Genomic DNA, 21,116 nt, shown 5'->3' on the forward strand with positions numbered 1-21,116 from the left:
GCTAAGGATCATAAAATCCAGGGAAGCCCCCTCTGAAAGATAAAATCAGCAGTCCAGGGCATCTCTGCCTGATTACCTTAAGAACACTGCAGTAATTTGTCCCTTCCTCCAGACTGCCCTCAACCTTAGACAACAACTAGCAGCACTCTGGCCCTGGGACCACCAGCTCCATGAGGCCACCCAGCTCAGAGCTTTCTGCGCAGCGAACGGCAGCAGAAAGGAGGGCAGATTACCCCAAAGCACGCTCACGGATTATCACAGCCCACAGGATCTCGGATTAAAAATAAAGACTGTTCCTCTGGAGGACGCGGAACACACAGCTTTCTGTGCTGACCTTGCACCGTGAGGGGCTGAGTGCGAGGGGCCGCGGGCAGCCCAGACAATGACAGAGCAAAATCACTATTCCCAGCCTGGGTACAAAGACCACACTCAATCCTCGCAACGCTGTTAGTGCAGATTCCCCTCTCTGCTACCACTTTATATATATATTTTTATTTCTTTTTTTAATTTTGCAAACCTTTGTGGAACAGACGCCCTCTCCTTGCCCCAGTTGGAGCTGCAGTAGAATGAAAAGGGGGGTGGGAAGGAGGGAGGAGAGCAAGGGAAAAAAAAAAAAACGCTTTTGGTTGAGGTTTTCCTGTTACTATCACTGTAGCGTTTATTTAGCCAATCTCCTAACTATGACGTGAGGAAGGCAGGAATCATGGCTCGCTCATAATATTTAACACACCCACTGAAAGCTGGAGCTGCAGAGCTACTAGTCCAACCAGTCTCCAGAATTCAGTGTAGCTGAAAGAGGTTTTCACTCTGCACCTGCCAAAGATCTCTCCCCTCTCTTTCCTTCTCCCCCCTCCTCTCTTCCTCTCTCTCTCTCCCTCTAAAAGGCAGATCTGTAAGACTCAGCAGAGATCAAAGACGGAACCTCTTTGCTAAAAAGAACCTCTACTGATTTATATTACTTTCTTTCCTCTAATACCAACCCCCTCTCCTTTTTTTTTCCTGTGCCATATTTAACCTTTATGTTGCAGTTCTGCCATCAGACAGTTTTGCAGCCAAAAAAAACCAACCCAAGCCAAAGCAAAAGCTCAGCTCGGATACAGCAGCCACCCAGACTCGATCTCAGTTGAACATATTAATCTCTCCCAAGCACTGGATGCCATGGATGAAGGAACTGGAACCGCTCTAAGAAAATTATTTTCCAGCCAATGTTCTTAAAAGAGTCTCAGAGAAGAGAGGGAGCGAGAGCGCTTCTGCTGCATCACTGGTCAAATCCAAAGGAAAGGAGTCAGCGTTCCGAGCACAGCCAAATATTATGGATGATTTTTTTTTCTTCTGCCGCCTTGCCATACAGGTTTTCTTAATATATTCTTCCCCCCTCCTCCTCCTCCCTGTGGGTCGTATTTTTTTTTAAGTTTATTTAATTACAGCTAGTGTCAGATGCCGATTTCTCTTCAAGAACCAGCTTTTCCCTATTTGTTGCGAACCCTGTGATAGAAAGGGAGAGCGCGCGTGAACGGACGGCTTTATACACTGCGATACCGCTGGCTTTGTTTTGCTATTGATTTTAAAGGCTCCGGGTTTTTTTAATTTTTTTTTAAATTTTTTTTTAATTTTTAATTGGTTTTTTTTGCTTTTTTTTCCCCTCCTCCTTCCTTCCCCCCCCCCCCCCCCCAACCAAGTTCTTGATGCTACTGAGAAATGAGGACCTATTGTTTTTAGCCTGTTTATCCCTCGGCGCCTATGGAGGTAACTTTATTGACTTGATCGCTCGCTTCTCGACCCGCCAGGAGAAACCCAAAGCCCCGGGGGGGGCCTGGAAGCCCGACAGCCCCTCCGCCCTCCCTCCCTCGGTCATTTCTTCTCCGCGCGGGCCATGAAAATGCTCCTGGTGCGCAAATTCCGCGTGCTGATCCTCATGGTGTTCCTCGTGGCCTGCACCATGCACATCATGATCGACCTGCTGCCTCGCCTGGAGCGCCGGGGCCCTGAGAGCCGCCCGGGCTGCTCCTGCCCTCCGCCCGCGGCCCCCGCGCCGCCCCGCGCCGCCCCGCGCTGGCCCGGCAAGCACACGCTGCGGATCCTGCAGGACTTCAGCGCCGAGCCGGCCTCCAACCTCTCGTCTCAGTCGCGGGAGGCGGCGGAGCGAGGGGCGGCGGCGGAGCGGGGCGGCGGCGCGGGGCCTGCGGACGGGGGGGGCGGCGGCGGCGCGGCGAGGGCCAGGCGGCTGATCCCCCCCGGGGCGCCGCGCCCGCCGCCTCCCGCCGCCGCCTCCGCCCCGCTGGCCGCGCTCTTCCAGCACCCGCTCTACCGAGCCGCCCTGCCCCCGCTCGGCGACGGGGACCTGCTCTTCAATGTCAACAGCGACATCAGGTTCAACCCGCGGGCGGCCGAGCAGACCGAGTGGTGAGTGCTGCGGGGCTGGGGGGGGGGGGGGGGGGGGGGCTGGCTTGAGGCGAACCCTCGGGACCGAGCCGAACCCTCGGGACCGAGCCGAATCCTCGGGGATTCGGCTCGGTCCCGAGGGTTCGGCTCGGTGGGCTGCAGGGAGCCCATTCCCTCTCGTCCTGTCCCCTGTCACTTGGGAGAAGAGCCCGGCTCCCTCCTCTCCACAACCTCCTTTCAGGTAGTTGTAGAGAGCAATGAGGTCTCCCCTCAGCCTCCTCTTCTCCAGGCTAAACACCCCCAGCTCTCTCAGCCGCTCCTCATAAGGCCTGTTCCCCAGCCCCCTAAGGCCTCCAGCCCCCCTAAGGCCTCTTCTCCGGCCCCATCAACTTTTCTCAAATGCAAGGTTTAATATCACAAAGGAGTCCCATCCTGGCAGGTATTTCTGCCTCTGGGATCTGATCTGTGCTACATTTTTCATCCCCCGTTAATCCCCAGTGTCCTAGCACCTATCATAGAATCATAGAATCACCAGGTTGGAAGAGACCCACCGGATCATCGAGTCCAACCATCCCCATCAAACACTAACCCATGTCCCTCAGCACCTCGTCCACCCGTGCCTTAAACCCCTCCAGGGCAGGGGACTCAACCCCCTCCCTGGGCAGCCTGTTCCAGTGCCCAATGACCCTTTCTGTGAAGAATTTTTTCCTAATGTCCAGCCTAAACCTCCCCTGGTGGAGCTTGAGGCCACCTCTGCCTCTCTCCAGCCTGCAGAGCAGGTCGTTGCCTCTGTGAATCGTGTGCCCCGTTGGCTTGTAAGAAATGCTGAGAAATTTGAGTGAGTGGAAAAAATCAAAAGGCTTGTCTGATACAACAGCACCCTCTTCCAAACACACTGACATTGTAATGTTTGAACAGCTGCATTGTACCCTGCAAAAGCTCTGTCAAGCTGCAGAGCAGTCAGCATGATCTAAACCTTTAGAAAGAGAGGATAAATATTTCTGATTTCCGCCCCATCAGCGTGTGAATTGTCCAGGTCCCATCCATCCAATAAATGAAACTGACCATGAAGTGAAATAAACCGGAAAAGTTCTGGTTTCTCTGAGTTGGGAAGAAACCTAAACAAACAAATGTCAAATGTGTGAACATTGGGAGATGACTGAAAACACGGACGACTTCTGGATTGAAGATACCGGATGGTGTGCTCAGTAGCTGAAGAGTGAGATTGTCATTGCTGTCCACGATTCAGCTGCCTGTTTTCCTTAGTGGCTGCAGCTATAGTTCACAGAACTAACATGAAATTCAGGAGTGAGAAGTCGTTTGAACAATTCCTTTCTCTAATAATACCCTACTGCTAAGGGAGGGGCAAAACCAACCAGAGCTGTGCTTTAGGAACTGGTTCAGTGATCCAGTTTCTGCTCATTCTGTTTAAAAAAAAAAAAAGAGAGAGGAGAGTGTGAGCGTTTGGTACAATGGGTCAAGTTACTGCTGCACTCTCAGTTCCCAGCCCTAAGTCCCTGTTAAATAAAGGTTCAGGATGATGCTGTCCTTTGGGTCAGACTTGTAAAAGGTGTGTGCAACATAAAACCTCTGCAACCTAAGCACAGCGTTATACTTGCAGGTCTGTGTTTCTGCTGTGTAAGGGCCTCTGCTAACACTCAGTGATGTCACTCTGAGTTTTGGTCCTGTTTTTCATGGGCCTTAAATGAAGTGGGAAGAGTCAAGGTGAAAAATCTGTCTCCCACTCAGCCCCAGGTGGGAGCAGATGCTGCCAGTATAGGGACAAACTGGGGACTTCTGCCCCTGTAGGGCTTAGCCCTTCCTAGTTGTCACATTTTAAGCCCTGTTTCTTGATGACTGTTACAAACTGTAACGTTTCTTTCTCCTCATTTTTGGGTTTTTTGTTTTGTTGTTTTTTGTTTTTTTTTTTCTTGATGGTAGGCAAAACGAAGATAATGAAGAATTTTTGCCAACTGGAGAAACCTCCATAGACTCCTACCCTAACTGGTTAAAATTCCACATTGGCATTAATCGGTACGAGTTGTATTCCAGACATAATCCAGCAATTGAGGCTTTACTACAAGACCTGGTCTCCCAAAAGATAACCAGTGTTGGTATGTTCAGATATATATATCATTCTTTTATGATTATTTTCTCATTGTTCAGGATCTCATTGCTGTTTGAATATTAATGAATATTTTGCATGGCTTCTCTCCGGTGTGCCTACATCGTTGTTTCCTGACTCTCTGCTCATTTTTCTGCTAAACATAAAGAGATATTGCCAGTTTTGTATTACCTGAATAAGAGAAAAGTCTGCCAGCACGGTAAACCCCGTTCATTTCACAGATCTTTTAGTCACAATCACGCTGAAAATGCCCTATTCGATTCTTTAAAATAAATATAATAATAAAACAAGGATGGCAAAAAGCAGATAGCATCTTGCACGAGACAGATTTGTATTATTAGGTGATTATTCTTCAAAAGGCTGTGTCTGGCAGCACTCGTCTTCCTAAGGAAGGAGAGAGGCTGCTGACCTGCAGCCCTGCAGCGATGGCTGCAGGAGCATCCGGCGCACGGGGCTCTGCAGCTCAGCAGAGCTGCGGCTTCCCTCAGCATCACACAAGGCGCTGTAGGCGGTCTAGCCTCCCGCTGAGGAGGTTCAGCTCTGTCTATTCTGCTTGTAAATCCACAACAGGGATGTGCCCATGTCAACCTTTGCTTCTGGTTAAACAAGGTGACACAATTCAGGGCTTTTCTCCAAGGCTGTTTAATGGCAACGTGTGTCTCCTTGAATTTACCTGCCTAGCTGCACAGAGCAAGAAAACTACAACCTCAAATGAAAGCCCTGGGATGCTAAAAAAATACACATCCCACGGTTTCCAGAGGTAGAGAGCTGCACCACAGCCAGCGGTTTCCATCAGCCATGCAGAAAATGAAGTTGCTTGCACTGACCACAAAGTTGCTAAGTCTGTTTTAGAGGGATGAAATAGCAGGAGCTCTGTAAAAGTGCTGATAGCGTGTTGGTACTGGGAGATGAGGTCAGCAGGTCTTTAACCCTGCAAGGCAAAAATTCCCCTGGCTTCAGCAGGAAATGGCCTGTGCAAGAATAGCATGAGCAGCCCCAAGGTTTACGTTTTCCATCGTGTGAATCACAGCAGCTGCTGAGTAGGAATAAGGGAGATCCTCAAACATCAAGAATGGGCTGATTTAGCTGATCCGGATGGAGTAGGTGTAAGATGCAGAGTGCTTTGCCTCCATGAATTGAGCTGCCCGATTGTGGCTGTACTCAGCACACAGTCCTGCTCTGAGCTCTTCTGGGGCAGGATTTTGGATAAAGCAGTTTGTGTTACCCAGGTACCATCCCACATGTTGGATTCAAGGGTCCAGTGGACACGTGGCTCATTGATTAACTTGTGATCAGTTTTCTATCCCCAAAACTCTGGATCAGAGTGAATCATTCAAGAGCTCAGGTTTGACAATTAAGCCATGTATTTTCCCTTCTGTAGCTCAGATGTGGCACTGCAGGTAGCAGCAGACTCTGCCTACTCCTCTGGTCTGTGCTGGAGGGCACAAGAGCTCTGTACGGACATGGTCCAAGTGATTTTCTCCTTGACATAGTCTTCACCTTTCCTGACTTCTCCCCTCAATAAAAAACAGTTTCTGGAATATTAGTGATATGTACGAATGGGAATTGAGCCAACGCTTTATAACACATGTTAACATTGCTTTTTGAGAATGTACTTTGAGGAGGAAAAGATGGGTGCTGTGCCCCTCCCTGTTCCCCACAGAGAGCAGCAGTGCCCCAGGCAGTGACCAGGCTGTCCCCAGCTCTGTGCCAAGGTGATACTCAACCAAACCATCTCCTAGCTTATCTTGGAGGTTTACAGAAAACCCGTTGTCCGTAGCGGTGTTTTGTACTGTATGGCTGCTAAGTGTATCGATCTCTACCTGCCTCTTCAACACATTAGAGCTCAGCAGTGTTGTCTGTGCAGGAGGAGAGCAGTATTTGCAGCAAACTCAGCAGTGTTCGAGTCATAAAGTCTGTCACTTCTGCAGAGCAGTGGGATGGTTAAGGTTCATGTAGGAACATAAAAAGTAGTGGAAAAAAAAGGGAGGCAAGAATGAGAAATGGTAGTTTAGTAGTCACTCTTCACTTGTACTTCTGGGCATATTGCTTAATCTCTCTATGCTTCAGTTAACCTAGCAGCAAAATGGTTATTATAAAAAGTAGGAGTGAGATCCTGATCCTGGTGATGCAAGTGGAAGTTTTGCCACTTACTTCCTTGGGGCCATGATTTCACCTAATGTGTCATATAGATGGGTCGTGAGGTTTCCATTAATTATGGTTTTGATAGAGCTTTCAGATCAACAAGGGGAAAGGGCCATGGGCCCACAGAGGAAGATTTATGATTGTTATTAGCAATTTCCTATGGGATTGTCTCTCTGTTAATGTTTGAACAAGGCTCTTCAGAGCACAGAACGGCCTCGTGTACCCCCAACAAAAGCACAGAGTCATGATTTCTATCAATGATTCAAGATAATTTCCATAAATTAAAACATCAGGTACCTTTGGTATTGGTATCGATCACTGTGGGAGCTGACAAGGAATGATTCTGACACACAAATCCAAGTCTAAAATCAAGCCTATGGAAATGGAAGGGGTCTTTTGCCAATAGAAAGATGCCAGGAACTGAATTTTGCTTGTAGCATCCACTGCCTGCCTCCTTGGAGTTTCAGGAGCTTTCAGTCAGGTTGCAAAGCAAGAAAGAGAATATTGTTAATACGTTTTTATGTTTTATATGGTGCAGCATGTCTTGTTTTTTTAGGTGTTTAAAAATACATGTTTTAAAACAGTACCTGTCGGTTTTCAGTTTTACTGCAGAGCAGCAGCAGGGATTCAAAAGCATGTACGCTAGTTAACGAGGAGTAATATATTTGACCATATTCCTGCATATTTTCTAAGTTTTCTATTTTTTTCCCGTATGGTCAATTTCTATCATTTTGCTTTTTGTTTTCTTTTTTTAAGGCAAGTGCAAAGAATGTCAGAATTAACGTGAAATCTTCATGATGCTCAATCTTCAGGCTTCATTTTTAGAAGTGGGACAATTAAATATACAAGCTAATAGATGAAATGGGACACTGCTTTATTCAGTTTCTTCCCAGTATTCAGGTTTGCTTTGGCTGTTATAGTATTAGGTGATTTGCTGTGTGGGTTTAGTTGTGCTAAACAACTTTCTTAGCTGCACTGTAATTTCAATGCTCAGCTTGCATTATATCAGGAGAAGAGTGGTGACCAGCTTGATCCCCCTGCCATCTATCAGAACTGCTCACATGACTCTGTAACGTGCAGTGTTATTTTAAAATGAAAATGGTGACAGAAGCAATTCCCAAGAGCAGGGAGCACCAAGGTGACATTTTCTTGATGTTAAAGTTTAAATGGAACAAATCACGGATGGGAAGGAGCATCACATTCAGCTCCCACAGTGACACCTAGAGCTGGCCTTGAAAAGGACAGAGTTACCCTGAGCTTTCAAGCCGAGGATGTATTCTGTGCCCTGCATCAATATATGTATTTCCTATTCATTTTGTTCAGCATAACGGGATCACTCTTAATTTGATTTAATTCACTGAAAATTTCCTCCTGCCATAAATAGAGCCTAAAGAGAATTGTTTTTCCACCGAGCACTGAAACCCAGTTTTCAGAAAAAGCACAGGCAATTGCAGATTTCCTTTGCCTTTCATAACTGTTTATTGCATGCATAAATAACCATAGTTAGCTATTTTCTTGCATATTTACAAGACATCTGTACATAATTGTGGCAGCACTGTCAGCAGTTAAACAACAAATATGACATGGTGCTTTGTAGGGGCAGTGTGGTCTTGTTCTTGGTCACATTGCTGTCTGGAGCTGTGTTGTGGAGTTGCCTGTGAGCAGGAAAGGCTTCTGTCATTCCTCTGTTTAGCTGGGGTTTATTTTTTGATTCTTTAAATTCTCTGGTGGGAGAGGTTTGGGAACATTACCCAGCTGAGTTCATTTCTGAACCTGTGATGCCTTCAGTTTGTACAGGCAGTAATTAGAAAGCAAGCATGCATGATTACTCACACGGTGAATAAATGCTGCAGTTAGCTAAGGTGGACTCTGCTTCAAGTCAGGAAAGAAAAGAAAAAAAGCAAAAAGGCAAGATGCTGAATATTGAACCTGAATTCTGTTGCTAAAGGAAATTATAAAAAACTCATCCGAAGGAAAGGAGAAAGTGCTGTTGAGAACATGTAAAAACTATAATGAAATGTAGCATTATTGATTTACTGTATAAGAAAACAACGAATCTGCCAAGAGTCAACAGACTGATTTAATATACAATTCCAGATGAAAGGAAGAGACCTAAAATGTACAACAATGCCTCTGAATGATTTCACAGATCTCTTCCTCTCCAGGAGATTTTTACTCTCTTGACTAAACCAAGAAAGGCCCTTAAAAACAAGTTAGCAGAATTGGCTGAACAAGAGCAAATTAAGAGATGATGAGGGCTTGCATTTGTTTTGAAATATGTTCTTACAGCTTGTACCAGGGCCATGTCTCTAGCCTGGGGCCGTGTATTATTTGTTAAAGCGAATCAACATGTTTAAGTTAAATTTAAGCTTGATCTATAAATAGGAATCCAAAATGGATCTGAATATCCTCTGTTTCAAATGTTTCTGCATCCCAAACTTTGATAGTATCTCACTTCTCAGGCATTAGCACTGCGTAATTAAATGCAATTTAAAATATTTGTTGAATTCTGAGCAAATCTGGGTTCATAGGTCCTGTGGAGACTCTCCCTCTCCATTAAAAGACATCATAGTCTAGACAAGTCAGTAGGATGAGAGCTATCGTGCATCAAAAGAGAGGAGCTGGGAAGCCAGATCTAGTCAAACTCCAAATCTTTTCAGGTCAAAAATGTGGCTGTGACAACAGGCTCATAGATGTAAAAGGAGAAGGGATTTTTGAAGGCTTGATCCAAAGTCTGTGAGAGAAACCAGAAGGAATCCCACCAATTTCACTAGTCTTAGGACAAGACTCTAATCCCACACTCAAGCAAAAAGATATTTCAGGGAATTTTTTTTTTTACAAGGCCTCCTGAAGTTAGGGAGATTGCTGATCACACCCAAAAGCCCTTGCAGTGGCTTAACAGGAAGGGTTAATGCTGCTTTCCATTTTCTTCTGCTTTGGGGGGAAAAGAGAGGCTTTGAGTTGCCTGAAGATAAAAAGTAATTATTGTATTGGGATTTGTTTTTTAACACCGTGCCAGTATATCCAGGAGCTGTATAAGACTTGATTTGAGGTATCTGCTGGGAGCTAGCAGGTTTATAAAGTCTTTGTGAGAGCTGTTCATGACCTGGGATGTTACAGTATATTCAGAAAGCTTTAAAACAAAAAAAGAAGTGAATTCAGAGTGTGACTAGTGGTTCCTGTGGAGTCAATACGGTCTTATATTGCAAGGCCTTAAAAATACCTAAGCCTGCTGACTATAGTCGTGACAGATTGCAATCGTGTAGCATCCTCCAAGTTCTTGGAAAGTTTTATATGCTGCTTCTGGCTATTATTAATCCTTCAGAAATGTTCCTGTGGGCAGTAGGTGAAGGAACAATGGCATCTCCAGATAAGCAAGCAGTATTTGTTCAGTATAAGCTAGTGGTAGGTCCCAGGTAGTGGGACTACTCCTGTTTGGCTGTAATGGCCAGAGGGACATGTATAACTGAGGTCTAAGCAGAGTTAGAAAGGGAGTTGCTGAAGGAATGCAGCTCAGAAAATAAGAGGGAAGCCAGTAGACAAATGTAACACAGTTAGGGCAAGGGAAGTCATCTGACCTAGAAGTCTAAATGAATTATCTACAAGGAGACCTGTTTTTTCTGGCATTACTGCCCCTAAGATTTGGGCACCCTGGGCAGCTGGTGGCTTTCCCCAGGCCCCGCTCCCAAGTCTGCCTAATTTGGAGATTCATGAAGGATCTTGTTGAGTTCAAGAGGACAATCTAAGCTCAGCACTGCATTTTCTTCTTGCATTGATTACAACGTTAGACTTTTAACTAGTCTGTCTTGGAGGGTGACTTTGAATCACCTCCAGCCTGGCTGACACATCTGTAGCACTGAATGAGCAGCCAAAGGGAGAATATCTATCTGCATGTGAGTCCAGATGATGTGGAGGAAGCCAATGTGGAGCTCTGGCACGCATTGGCCATGATGCATGTGGCTTCCAGCATGCCCTGCTGTAAGACACAATGGGACACTGTTCCTACCAATATCATCCTCTGTTTTGAGGACGTCCCAGGTTTTCTCCTAGCAGCAGTGGGGGACAACATGCCAGCAAAACTTGTGTTTGGTTGGGGCTACTATTGCAACCAATTAAGGCAATACAATAAGATGGATCTGAAAAGACCGGGGAGATGCTTTTGTCTTACTTCAGCTCAAATCCTTCTGACAAGAAGCCAGGCCTTTGTGTCTCATGGAAGAATTATTCTGAATTGTTAATCTTCATCATACGTTTCCCTGCTTGGTGATGACACCCTCATTGTTGAGTTCGGCTGCTAACAAAATCATTATCTGTGGAGTGGCTTCAGTTTGCTGAGAAACCAGTCCTCATAGTGTATCTGAAGCTTTGTGCTTAGAAAAAGGCACACTGGAACATCTTTTTTTTTTTTTTTCTTTTCTTCTTCTTTGCCTTGCTGTGATTTCCCAATTGCTTGGCTTCCCAGCTGTACATCAAAATAGGCTTGACAGTATCTGGGTTGGGAAGGTGGTGGGAGCTGGTCCTGGGCATGGCCATGAATTCTTGGGGGAATGAGGCAAGGGCAGCTCTCGCTGTCTGCTGTCCAAACTAACCAGAAGTGTTTCCAGGGTGCATACCTGGGCTGTAATGGTCTGCAGGCAGCATATATAGATTCTTAGCTGGAGGATTGCTGCTTCTCATTGCCTTCAGGCTCCAGGATGGGTATGAAAAGGTCTACTATTCCTTCTTCCCTCAAGTGCAGATCAACTGACCTCCCCTGGAGGAGAGAGGGAGTTTGATATGTGAACACCGTATGCTTCTGCTTTACCTGTTCTATGCAAGTTATTTAATGCCCTTTAATTTCTAATTATTTATTTATTCCTTTGGGATAAACTGGAAATGCAAGAGAAGGCTGGGGTCAGCAAAACAACAAGGCAGGAGGGATTTTATTCTAGGGGAAGTATAATTACATAGCATTTTGTTGCGAAAATATAGATTACAAGTGCTGAAAGAGAGCTGATGACCTATCAGTAATAAGACATAGAGATGAGGAATTAAAAGGATATGCAGCTAATGGCATTGCTTAGAGAAAAAAAAATATTGTACAAGCTATACAGGTGGAACAAGGGCAGCTCTAAGTCAAAATTTACAGAGCAAGGTAACTTGGCATTTATGTAGTTCTCCAGTTGACACGGGTTTTGTTAGAACTGTAAAGAAAGGGGTTGATTATCTGATCATATGTGGGAAGCATTTTTAAAGGACTGACTCATCCGCACAGACATGACTGCCATGGCCTGTCTCTCTTAACACAGAAGTGAATTAAGGAGTCAGGTTGTAGGTCATTTCATTTCTTCGGAGCAGTTTTGATTGAGGTGGTAAAAAAGCAGCTGATTTGCCAAAGTATATATTTGAGTTTTTAAAGTTACCTTATCATTAAGTAAAATGCATTTTTTATGAATTCTTTTCTTAAAAAAAACCCAACCTCTGACTTTAGAAGCACTATAATATGGATGTTAACATAATATTGTCCAACTTGTGCACGCTGGTATGAATATTGTCGGTCTTAAGTTCCCATCAGCTCTCTGCTGGGAAGTAAGTGCATTTAGTGTTTGAGCAAGGATGTCCCTCAGTGTGCAGCATGGACCACAGTCCTTGCCACCTCCATATGCTCTCTCCTCCCCTACCACCAGAGCCAGCCCGCTCTGCACAGCTCAGCTCTCGTGTATGAATCACCTTAATATCCATTGAATTTAATGGATGGGCTTGGATACGTATCCATTGTGCATAGAGAAGGTGAATTTACATATCTCTACTGCTCAGAAACAACTATTAAAATCACAGAGGATATCAGAGATTGCTATAGTATCTGCTCATAGTTTTAATTAAGGAGATGTCTGCTGTGCATAGGACTGTACAGCCCAGCTACAGTGTTGTTTGAAAGCACCCAATCTCCTTTCCCAGTGTGAGTCCCTTGTTAGAAGGAACTCCGAAAGCGATTGAAGTTGGAGAAAACAAGACTCAAATGGTCTGTTTCTATACATGCCATTCAATTATGGTGCTTGTGGTGCCCATAGTGGCCAACTGAAGAAGACAAAGACATACCAGGGAGCACAGTCTGTTTGTAGCCCTGGTTGGCAGCCCTAAGCCCTCCCCTGTTCTCTGCACCTGCTGAATAATCTGTTGTCCAGTTAGGATTACCCTGCTTGGTGCTCAGATATCGCAGTGCTGAATCTAATACAGAGCAAAAGATGTGTGATCTTGTTTCAAGGAAGCTGAATGTAAGTAGATCAGCGTGTAGCATTTGAAAGCCGTTTTGTCTTTTTCCCACAGCCATGAAATCAGGAGGCACCCAGCTGAAACTGATCATGACGTTCCAGAACTATGGACAAGCATTGTTCAAACCCATGAAGTAAGTAAAAAAACCCTGTGTTGTAAAGTGATCGTGATGTAAATTGTGATGCAAAAGCCCCCTGCCGTTTTCTAAGCCACCAAAAGTTTCCTGTAGTATCTCTCAGGTCAATGTCTGGTTCCCTAGGCTGGCTGCTGAATGTAGAGCTTCAGGGGCAGCTGAAACCTTGCCCTGCTAGGCTGGTCTTTGGAAAAGGTACTGAGGAGGCTTCAGATACATTAGTCTTCTCAGGAATGTTAGTCACTCTGATCTCTGTGAAATCTCCCGTCATGAATACAGTATGTTTTCAGCATTTCTTTCTTATGTTAATTTACTCCACAGGCCTGAGCCAGAGTCCGTGCTTCTCTGGAATATGGCCAGACAAGAGACATGGTTCAGAAAAGCTTTGGGAAGGCTAAATTGTATCTGGCTGATAAATTATAATTTAATCCATTGATTTATTGTTGTTTGCATTAAAGGGTTGTTTTAGTTGTTTGGCTGTGGCTATACTGACTGTGTAAATGAGTTTATCTGAGAGTGGTACTGTAAGATAATGAATCTAGAGAGAAAGGGAAGGATAAGGATGATGCAGCCTTCATATGCACCTGCCCGGATCCCATTGAAATCAGGGAAGTTATTCAGATACAAAGCAGATGTAAATGAGTTCTGAATCCTAACCTGTATGTTTGTGTTATAATAAGGAAAATTAGTCTGTACTTATTGTGGAGGGTTTAGTAAAGACACTCAGAGCTGCAAAATGTTTAATGAAGCTACTCAATATTTGTGTCAATGGTACCACTGGAGTAGTAAATTCATTTTCCTCTTTTGTTCCCACTGTAGGGAAGTTCAGTTAATTTCCTCTAGCATGGTCCATAAAAGACTGAAGTAACCAAGAACAAGTGGTTTGGAATATGTGTTGGCATTGTGTTACAGTTATAGTGGGAGGCACAGCTCGGGGGATAAGCTGCTGGCTGGAGACTGTGAAACTCCCTATTTCACTATAGATTTTGCTATAAACTGACCTCAGACAAGTGAGGATTTGACTTGATCTTATTTCACTGCTAGAAGGGTCAAATAATTGGTCCCGCTTTCCTTCAACTCATGTTTGAGCAGGGACACTCCTTATGCGCATTTATGCTGGGAATCACAAGGAAATCCTATGAACTTCCAGGCAGCACATGGCATTTGTGCAAAGGCTGTGTTATTTCCCAAATTGCACACAAATTTCTCCATGCTTCTAGAGAATCACTGATTGCCTGGGAGAGGTCAGAGGCAGTACAAATAATACTGGCAAGTGAGAGGGAAGGTGGTATCAGAGAGCGTCTGCTCCAACGTCTTCCCTTCCTCTCTCTGCCCTTTCCCTGAATTCTCAGATCCTCAGTTCCTCAATGTATGGGTCCATCCCCCTTCATCTGCAACTTTAATTGGTATGGCATTGTAATCGTGAGAATTCTAATGAGGTCAAATCAAAACTTTAGCATTTCTACTGTACTAAACACAGCCTTAGGAAGATGACGGATGACAATAGAGGTATAGCCATGTTCCTGTGTAGAAGCAATTATTACCGTCCACTAGAATAACAAAAATTGATGATGTCTTAATCATTCCTGTTGCTTGATTTGAAGGGCAAATCACTACTCTTTGTGTTGCATACACCACTGGAAAAAGCAGCATTAGAGCATTGAGCAGCTGCGTTCCCCGTTACCACACCTTACAGCAGGAATGCTGGTGCATTTGTGCTGAGCATCGCTGAACACATTAGTGGTTTTGAATAAGGATATTTGCAAGTATTTGTCTTCATTCTGATAACAAGGAACAGGGAGCCAGATGCTCAGCTAGCATAAATCTTCTGAGCTACTTTGGCATCTGGTCCCATTGGCCTTTTTCACTAGCTTGTGGACTGTTGTTGAAGTTCTGGAGAGCTTTGCAGCATCATTTCTTTATACAGAAATAACCAGCCTAGAACTATCAAACAAAGAACCCCCCCAGACTTTAAAGCTACGACACTTCTTCTTGCAGGGTCTTCTTCAGAACCTAGACAATCTTCAAGGACGTTTCTGTGCTCCCTTGTTTCTGCAGGGAACTCTTCTGATCCAGGCTTCACAAAACTGGGCGTGCCTTTCCTAGTGCAGGAGGCTATAGGGAGCTCACAGATCAGAGCCAGGCATCTCTGGTCATCAGGACCAGGACATTTTTTCTGAATCTTAATTTTTTTAAATGAAACATCATCCTGGTGGCCACTGCAGAAGTCGGGTTGCTGAAGTAAGCCCTTGGAGGATAGTCAGGACATTCGCATGTGGTACCTCCTGTGTGTTTTAGTTGTTACTGGGTTATCAGCTCCATGCTTTTTCAAAGCAGGAGAAATTATGTTTTTCTCTCTCCTGAGCTGATAAGCCTCTTAGTACAAGCGACATTTTTTATGAATCCCAGGTAACACTACCATTAAACAGCACTGAGTACCCAGCTGCAAGTGAAAACTGGGGCCTCAGTGCATTTTTTCAGTGCAAAAGGGGGAATATGAGTTGCATCTGTATGTTAAACTGAACTGAGACACTGTTTTTTATATAACACAGTTCATGTCAGTCAGATTTCAGGCCCGATCCCAAGGAAAATTGATAATCCTGAGTTTCACACCCCATCTGAGATCCAAAGTAATGAAAGCTAAATGGTTTGAGGTACATATAGGGTATTATGCAGGCATGAGGCCAGTCTCTACCTGCCTTTGATTCATTTGAACTACTTGGAAAGCTATTTTTGCTATATATAGCTGTACTCAATATCTTCCAAACTGAATTGATGTCGATCAGGACTGCAGCAGATAAGGGAGACAATATGAACCCTTCCCTGACAGAGCTAGGCATCTGCTAGCAGAAGGGGAGGTCTCCAGACCTTTGACAGTGACTTTTGCAGGGGAGTCATAGCAAAATGTATATTCTGGCAAATTGCTTGAAGCCCTGCAGAACTCATCTGACTTGCTGTGCCCTTTCCCAGCCTCGTAATCCCATGTTGAATTTATCCAGGGAGTAAGCCAGCTCCAGAAAGGCCTAGGCAGGATTTGGAAATGGGAAAAACAGAATCTGCCTTTGGCACTTCTTGTGCTCAGTGTTTGACATTAACTGACAACTCTTCATCTAATCATTGATTCAGGCTTCCAGAGCAAATGAGAGGAGGGAAGCTTAACAGATAGGGAAATACGATAGTGGTAAATAAAGCCTGATCAACGGCAATTATTTTATTTATTTGTGTCTCTGCATCTTCATTTTCTGAAATAATTGCCCATAAAGTATTACAGAGGAAGCCAAATCTATTTATAAATCCTGTGGCCCAGTGTAGATTCCTTTGCTAATTCCAAATGCATCATAGAAAAAGTGAGTATTTGCTAAAACTCCAGGGAAGATTTAATGTATTTGCAATGTGTCTTACAGTTAATGTGTAGTTTTATTTAGCTCATAACAGTTCAATCATACAAAATTATTACCATATGGGACAGGAAAAAAATAGCAACCTCCTTTTCTCTCATGATTAGTGTGTCTAACTGTGCTGGTATTGTGCAGCATAATAAAATTTATTTACATGATCACTGATATCTGCAGCCATAGCTTTCTATATGACCTATCAGGTAGGGATGGTGTAGACCCATAAATTTCAAAGAGTTTTGGCTTTTTTGCTCAAAAGGAACATGCACTTTACAGCTTTATTTGGCTTCCCTTTATTTCTGCTAGCTGGTGTAGTTAAAGAGCTGGCTCAGCAGCAAAACGAACACACTGTTTTTTTATTTCCCAAGGATTTATTCTTGAAGGGGGAGATTCTGCTTCAGCAGAGTCAATGTTCGGATTCCTGTTGCATACAATATTGCCAGGATTTTGAGAGAGTTTTCACAGTTCCTTATGGAAAAGCCAAATAGGATCCAATAGAAAATTATACCCTGTTACTGGAGTGGTGAGAAAAGTGTCCCTTGGTATGCGCTTAAGAATGACATTCCCAGTTTTATAGACTGCTCTGTAGAAATGTGTAGAAAGAGTATTCACTGTAAAATATTTGAGGCTTATTTGTTCCATTCAAAGAAATACTACTGCACCTAGAGGTCTCGCTTTTGACTGAAACTGAGATAAAAGCCGGTACTGTTCCAACTTTAGATTTTGCTGATATTTTTAACATATTTTTTTCTTGTCTTCTGTTTTTAAGAGTCACAGTGCAGGTTTGGTAAGAACCCCATGGCTGTTTCTTTCAGTAACTGAACTACACGGTTAAAGTCTTTAACAAAGTAGAACCAATGAGCATCAGGATGATGCTAATGATGTGATCAGGGTTCCTGCAGCTCTCAGAGACGAGAGGCATGCCAGTGCCAGCCACAAAATAAGCTGGTAGTCACAGTCTAGTGCAAAGCTAGTGCTCTGGAAAAATAAAACTAGCACACTCACCTTTCAGCTTCTGTAACATTCCTATAGCATATCTTTTGGATCAAAGACGTGGGTGCTGTTGGCTGAGCTGAAATGTAGCAACCAAGGTCATTGGAAAGATATTATTTCCGTTTTGATTGGCAAAGCACAGCTTTTTACTGGCTTTTAAATTTCATACTTATAGCAACAAAGAATTAGCAACATTCTTTCAGTTTCTCTTTCCTTTCCTTTTAGGACTGTTCAACAAATAATGCATCTTTTGATAGGGATATTAAATAGGCCAAACAATCCCCATAGTGCAAACAACTGTTAATAGCTTTTATTTCCTACAGTTACATTCCCTTACCAAAGCTGCAGTCTGACTGTTGTACCTGCAAAATGCAGCCTCCAGGCCTGATTATCATATCAATTAGGCTGGTGTAATTCTTCTGATTTGGTAGCATTGCTTCCAAGTCAGAGGAGTTGAAATGAACTTCAGAATCAGGGCCAGTGGAAGATTGCTTTCCTTATTACATTCCGTATCATGCTGTTTTGAGGAAATACATTTTGCAAACCTGTTGCATTTCAGCTGGCAGGCATCCAGTATAAACATACCGTTATAAGTCAACATAGCAATTAAATCAAATTGCAATGTTTTTTCTGAGCAGCTAGAGAAATGAGATATGTATACAGTAGCTGCCATGCTAGTAGCCTTCCAGGATTAACACTTCAGCACACTGGAATGTGTTGCACGAAACCTGTCTGAGCAGTTGCTGGTCAAAGTACAAATGCAGCCGCTATGTTTTGTTGCTTAGCTTAAGCCGTGTTACTGTACTGGTCACTGGAGAGCTCTGGTTGAATAAACTGATTGCAAAGCTTGAAGCTAGTAATCCCAACCTGGTATTCATTTTATATAGGTGCATTTTAAAATTGCAAGGAGTTCTGCCTCATTACATTGTGAAAAAGATATGCTGTCTTTGCCGCTGGACAGAACAATCAGTAATCAGATATTCTGTGGATCTCATCCAAGAGATTTTGGGCTTTGTAAGGGCATTCAAATCCTTACCTACCAAATTTTTGCTGAAACGTTTATCTGAGTGAGACTGACAGGCAGATTTGATTGTACTTACATCAGGAATAAATCTGAAGTAAGCTGGATAAATTGTGTCACTTAAAACTTAAAGTACATGAGATCTGAATGTGGTCCTAAATAAGGACAGTAGATATTTACATGTAGTATTTTAATTCTTTAACTTCTGTTATATTATGCATGAAGTATTTTTCTCTTTTATAACTAGTCCTGTTTATCAGATTATACTTCTTCAGTACTTCAATGCAAATTGTGTTTTCGCACTCAGCAGTGCCTGTGTTCCAAATCTCATTTATGCAGATTGGAAAATTTGTGGTGACTTCAAGGGGAGTTGGATCAGGATTGAGGCTGACTGATGGCCCTGGACAGCAATGCAATCCAGTCTTCTGTCTGTCACTGTGTGCTGCATTTTCCCCTGCCGCAGCTCAGCAACTGCTGGCTGAAATATTGATCAATCCTATCCAGCCTAGGAGAAATTGTTCTCAAATTCTGCAAACGTGTTTATGAAATAACCCCAGAGTCAAAGTCTGCAAAGTCCAGGTAGCTCAAAGGTTGTCCATTTAGATTAGGATCCGCAGAAATCCATGACAGCAGTGGTTCAGAATGCTGGCAGTCGAGAAGGGGAAAACAAAGCTCTTTCCCTCTCTTTCTGCACCAGCTCTGTTGTGCAAGCTGAGCGGCCCCTGGTTATCCCTTCCTGGAGCCAGGCAGGAGCTGCTCTGAGCCTGGATGGGAGAATATGAGTCCCAGTGGTGGGAGAGAACAGATGGTCCTCCAGCAAATCAGGGCTGTTTTACTGGATGTCACCATGTCTGTGGGGTTCAGTCCCATCCCATCTCCCAGCACTGGGGAGTGATCATCCATCATTGCTGGTGATCCCTCTCCCCTGATTTTTCCATGGCATCTTGAGCTCCTGGGAGGAGAACAATTCACAGCTCACAGAAACTTTAGATGCACAGTCACCGTGCCTAGGGCTTTTTGCACAAATATTTCAAGCCTCACATTTTTCTTCAGCTCATTTGTTGGGGTTTCTCTGGCACCTGAATTCAGTGCTCAATATCTGGGTTTGTTCTGGTCTTACACAGACAGAAATGGTCACAGGTACTGGCTGTACCTTCCCCTTATCACTGTTTCAAGGGAGAGCTGAGTGGGCAGTCATATTTTACAGTAGTGAAGTGTCTGCTTGATTAGCTGCCTCTATCTGCGTGCTTATTCAATCTTGCTAATTAGTTTTCAGGAACAAAGGCATGCTGGTGTTTATTTTTTCTTTAAAAGCCAGTTATTAAAGCAGGTAACTTATTTTTTTTTAACATATTACTGAAGTGTATTAGGAAAGAGACATCTTCAATGTCTTGTTTTAGTCAAGCTACTCCTTCATTTTAATTTTCTACACACCAAGAAATGCAGTCCTGTAGCTTTGTCTTTTAATCAGAGACCCACTTTCAGTTCCTCAGTTTCTTATTTCTTACCCTGTATCAACAGTGCAGAGAAGCAGCAAATGTTCTTGAGGGAAGAGCTGGCATAAAATGCATAACCTGCAATTTACTGCAAAGTAACATAGCTTGGCACATGGGATACTCATTGCTGTAGCAGTTAGGTAAGATGTCCTTAGTAAATCTAAGCAAAAAAATGTGTCCAAAATGTTTTCAGTAGGATATGCTGATACTGCTACCCTGAAATATTTCATGGGAATTTGCCTCCATTTCTCTGCAATTTATAGTCTTTAAACTAGGCTCAAGAGGCTGAAATTCAGGGAGGAAAAATTATTTGTGCAGGACTTGTGGCATAAACCAGAGGCTAAAGCTGTTTTCTCTCTGAAGCAGCATGCACAGCTTTATCGTGGAGACAAGTTGCGCCATGCTCATCTCCCTCTTGGGAGGAGTTTTCATGCTCCCCCTCTGCCCCTGGTCTTTATCTCACGCAGGGATAACTCTGGGGATATCCACTGCTTTGGAGGATGCAGATGGAGATTTGGCCACTCACACCAAGATTTGCTTGAAGTGTACTTGCTCTTTTAACATCCAGCGTGTTAAAACCGTCTACAGGTTTCTTGAAGTTGGCTATCAGAATGGTTAGGAGATAAGCAGCAGTGAAATGGGTCTGATGAAAGAGCATGTCTCGTGGCTGAGGGCCCACGTGCATCTTTCCTGGAGGTCACTGGTTTAGGAGACACAGTACCACTGTCAGAGACAATGTGAAGGCTGAGTGGCATACGAGAGGGACTCACAACCAAAGTAACAAGTGTCTTGCAGGTCGAGACAGGGAGGTTTTGGCAAAGCTGAGATGCTTAGGACAAAGTGCACAACGCATGTCCAAATTACACCCTTGACATGGTGCTATTGGTGACTCACTACTGTAAACAAACAAAAAAAATGTGTTTAAAATAGCCATAATAGCTGTTAATAACACAGCTTTAGGACATGCTGGACATTTCTGACTTTTTTTTTTTCATTTTCAATGTCTGGTTCAACAGTGTTAGTACTTTTCTTAATAATTTACAATTTTCCACCCTGGTGTATCATTCTGCATGTAGGTAAATGAAAGTGCGAAAGCCTGAAAGACTCGTTTGCATGTGAAGAGGTAGCAGAAACCCAGGGTAAATAGCATCTGCAAATGTGTGGGATCTGGAGA

The 21,116-nt window shown here is 43.8% G+C and overlaps 1 protein-coding gene across 1 annotated transcript in view; it reads left to right on the top strand.

The window, feature by feature from the left end:
• Window positions 1-1,828: 1,828 nt before the first annotated feature.
• Window positions 1,829-21,116, top strand: part of FAM20C (FAM20C golgi associated secretory pathway kinase) — a 54,639-nt gene continuing 35,351 nt past the window's right edge. Inside the window, exons 1-3 of the mRNA XM_069870494.1 lie at window positions 1,829-2,403; window positions 4,324-4,496; window positions 12,959-13,037. Coding sequence (XP_069726595.1) covers window positions 1,874-2,403; window positions 4,324-4,496; window positions 12,959-13,037 — 782 coding nt within the window. The 5' untranslated portion in view covers window positions 1,829-1,873. The remainder of the gene's footprint in view (window positions 2,404-4,323; window positions 4,497-12,958; window positions 13,038-21,116) is intronic.

The sequence above is a fragment of the Phaenicophaeus curvirostris genome, chromosome 16 (genome assembly GCF_032191515.1).
Source record: "Phaenicophaeus curvirostris isolate KB17595 chromosome 16, BPBGC_Pcur_1.0, whole genome shotgun sequence".
Classification (NCBI taxonomy): Eukaryota; Metazoa; Chordata; class Aves; order Cuculiformes; family Cuculidae; genus Phaenicophaeus; species Phaenicophaeus curvirostris.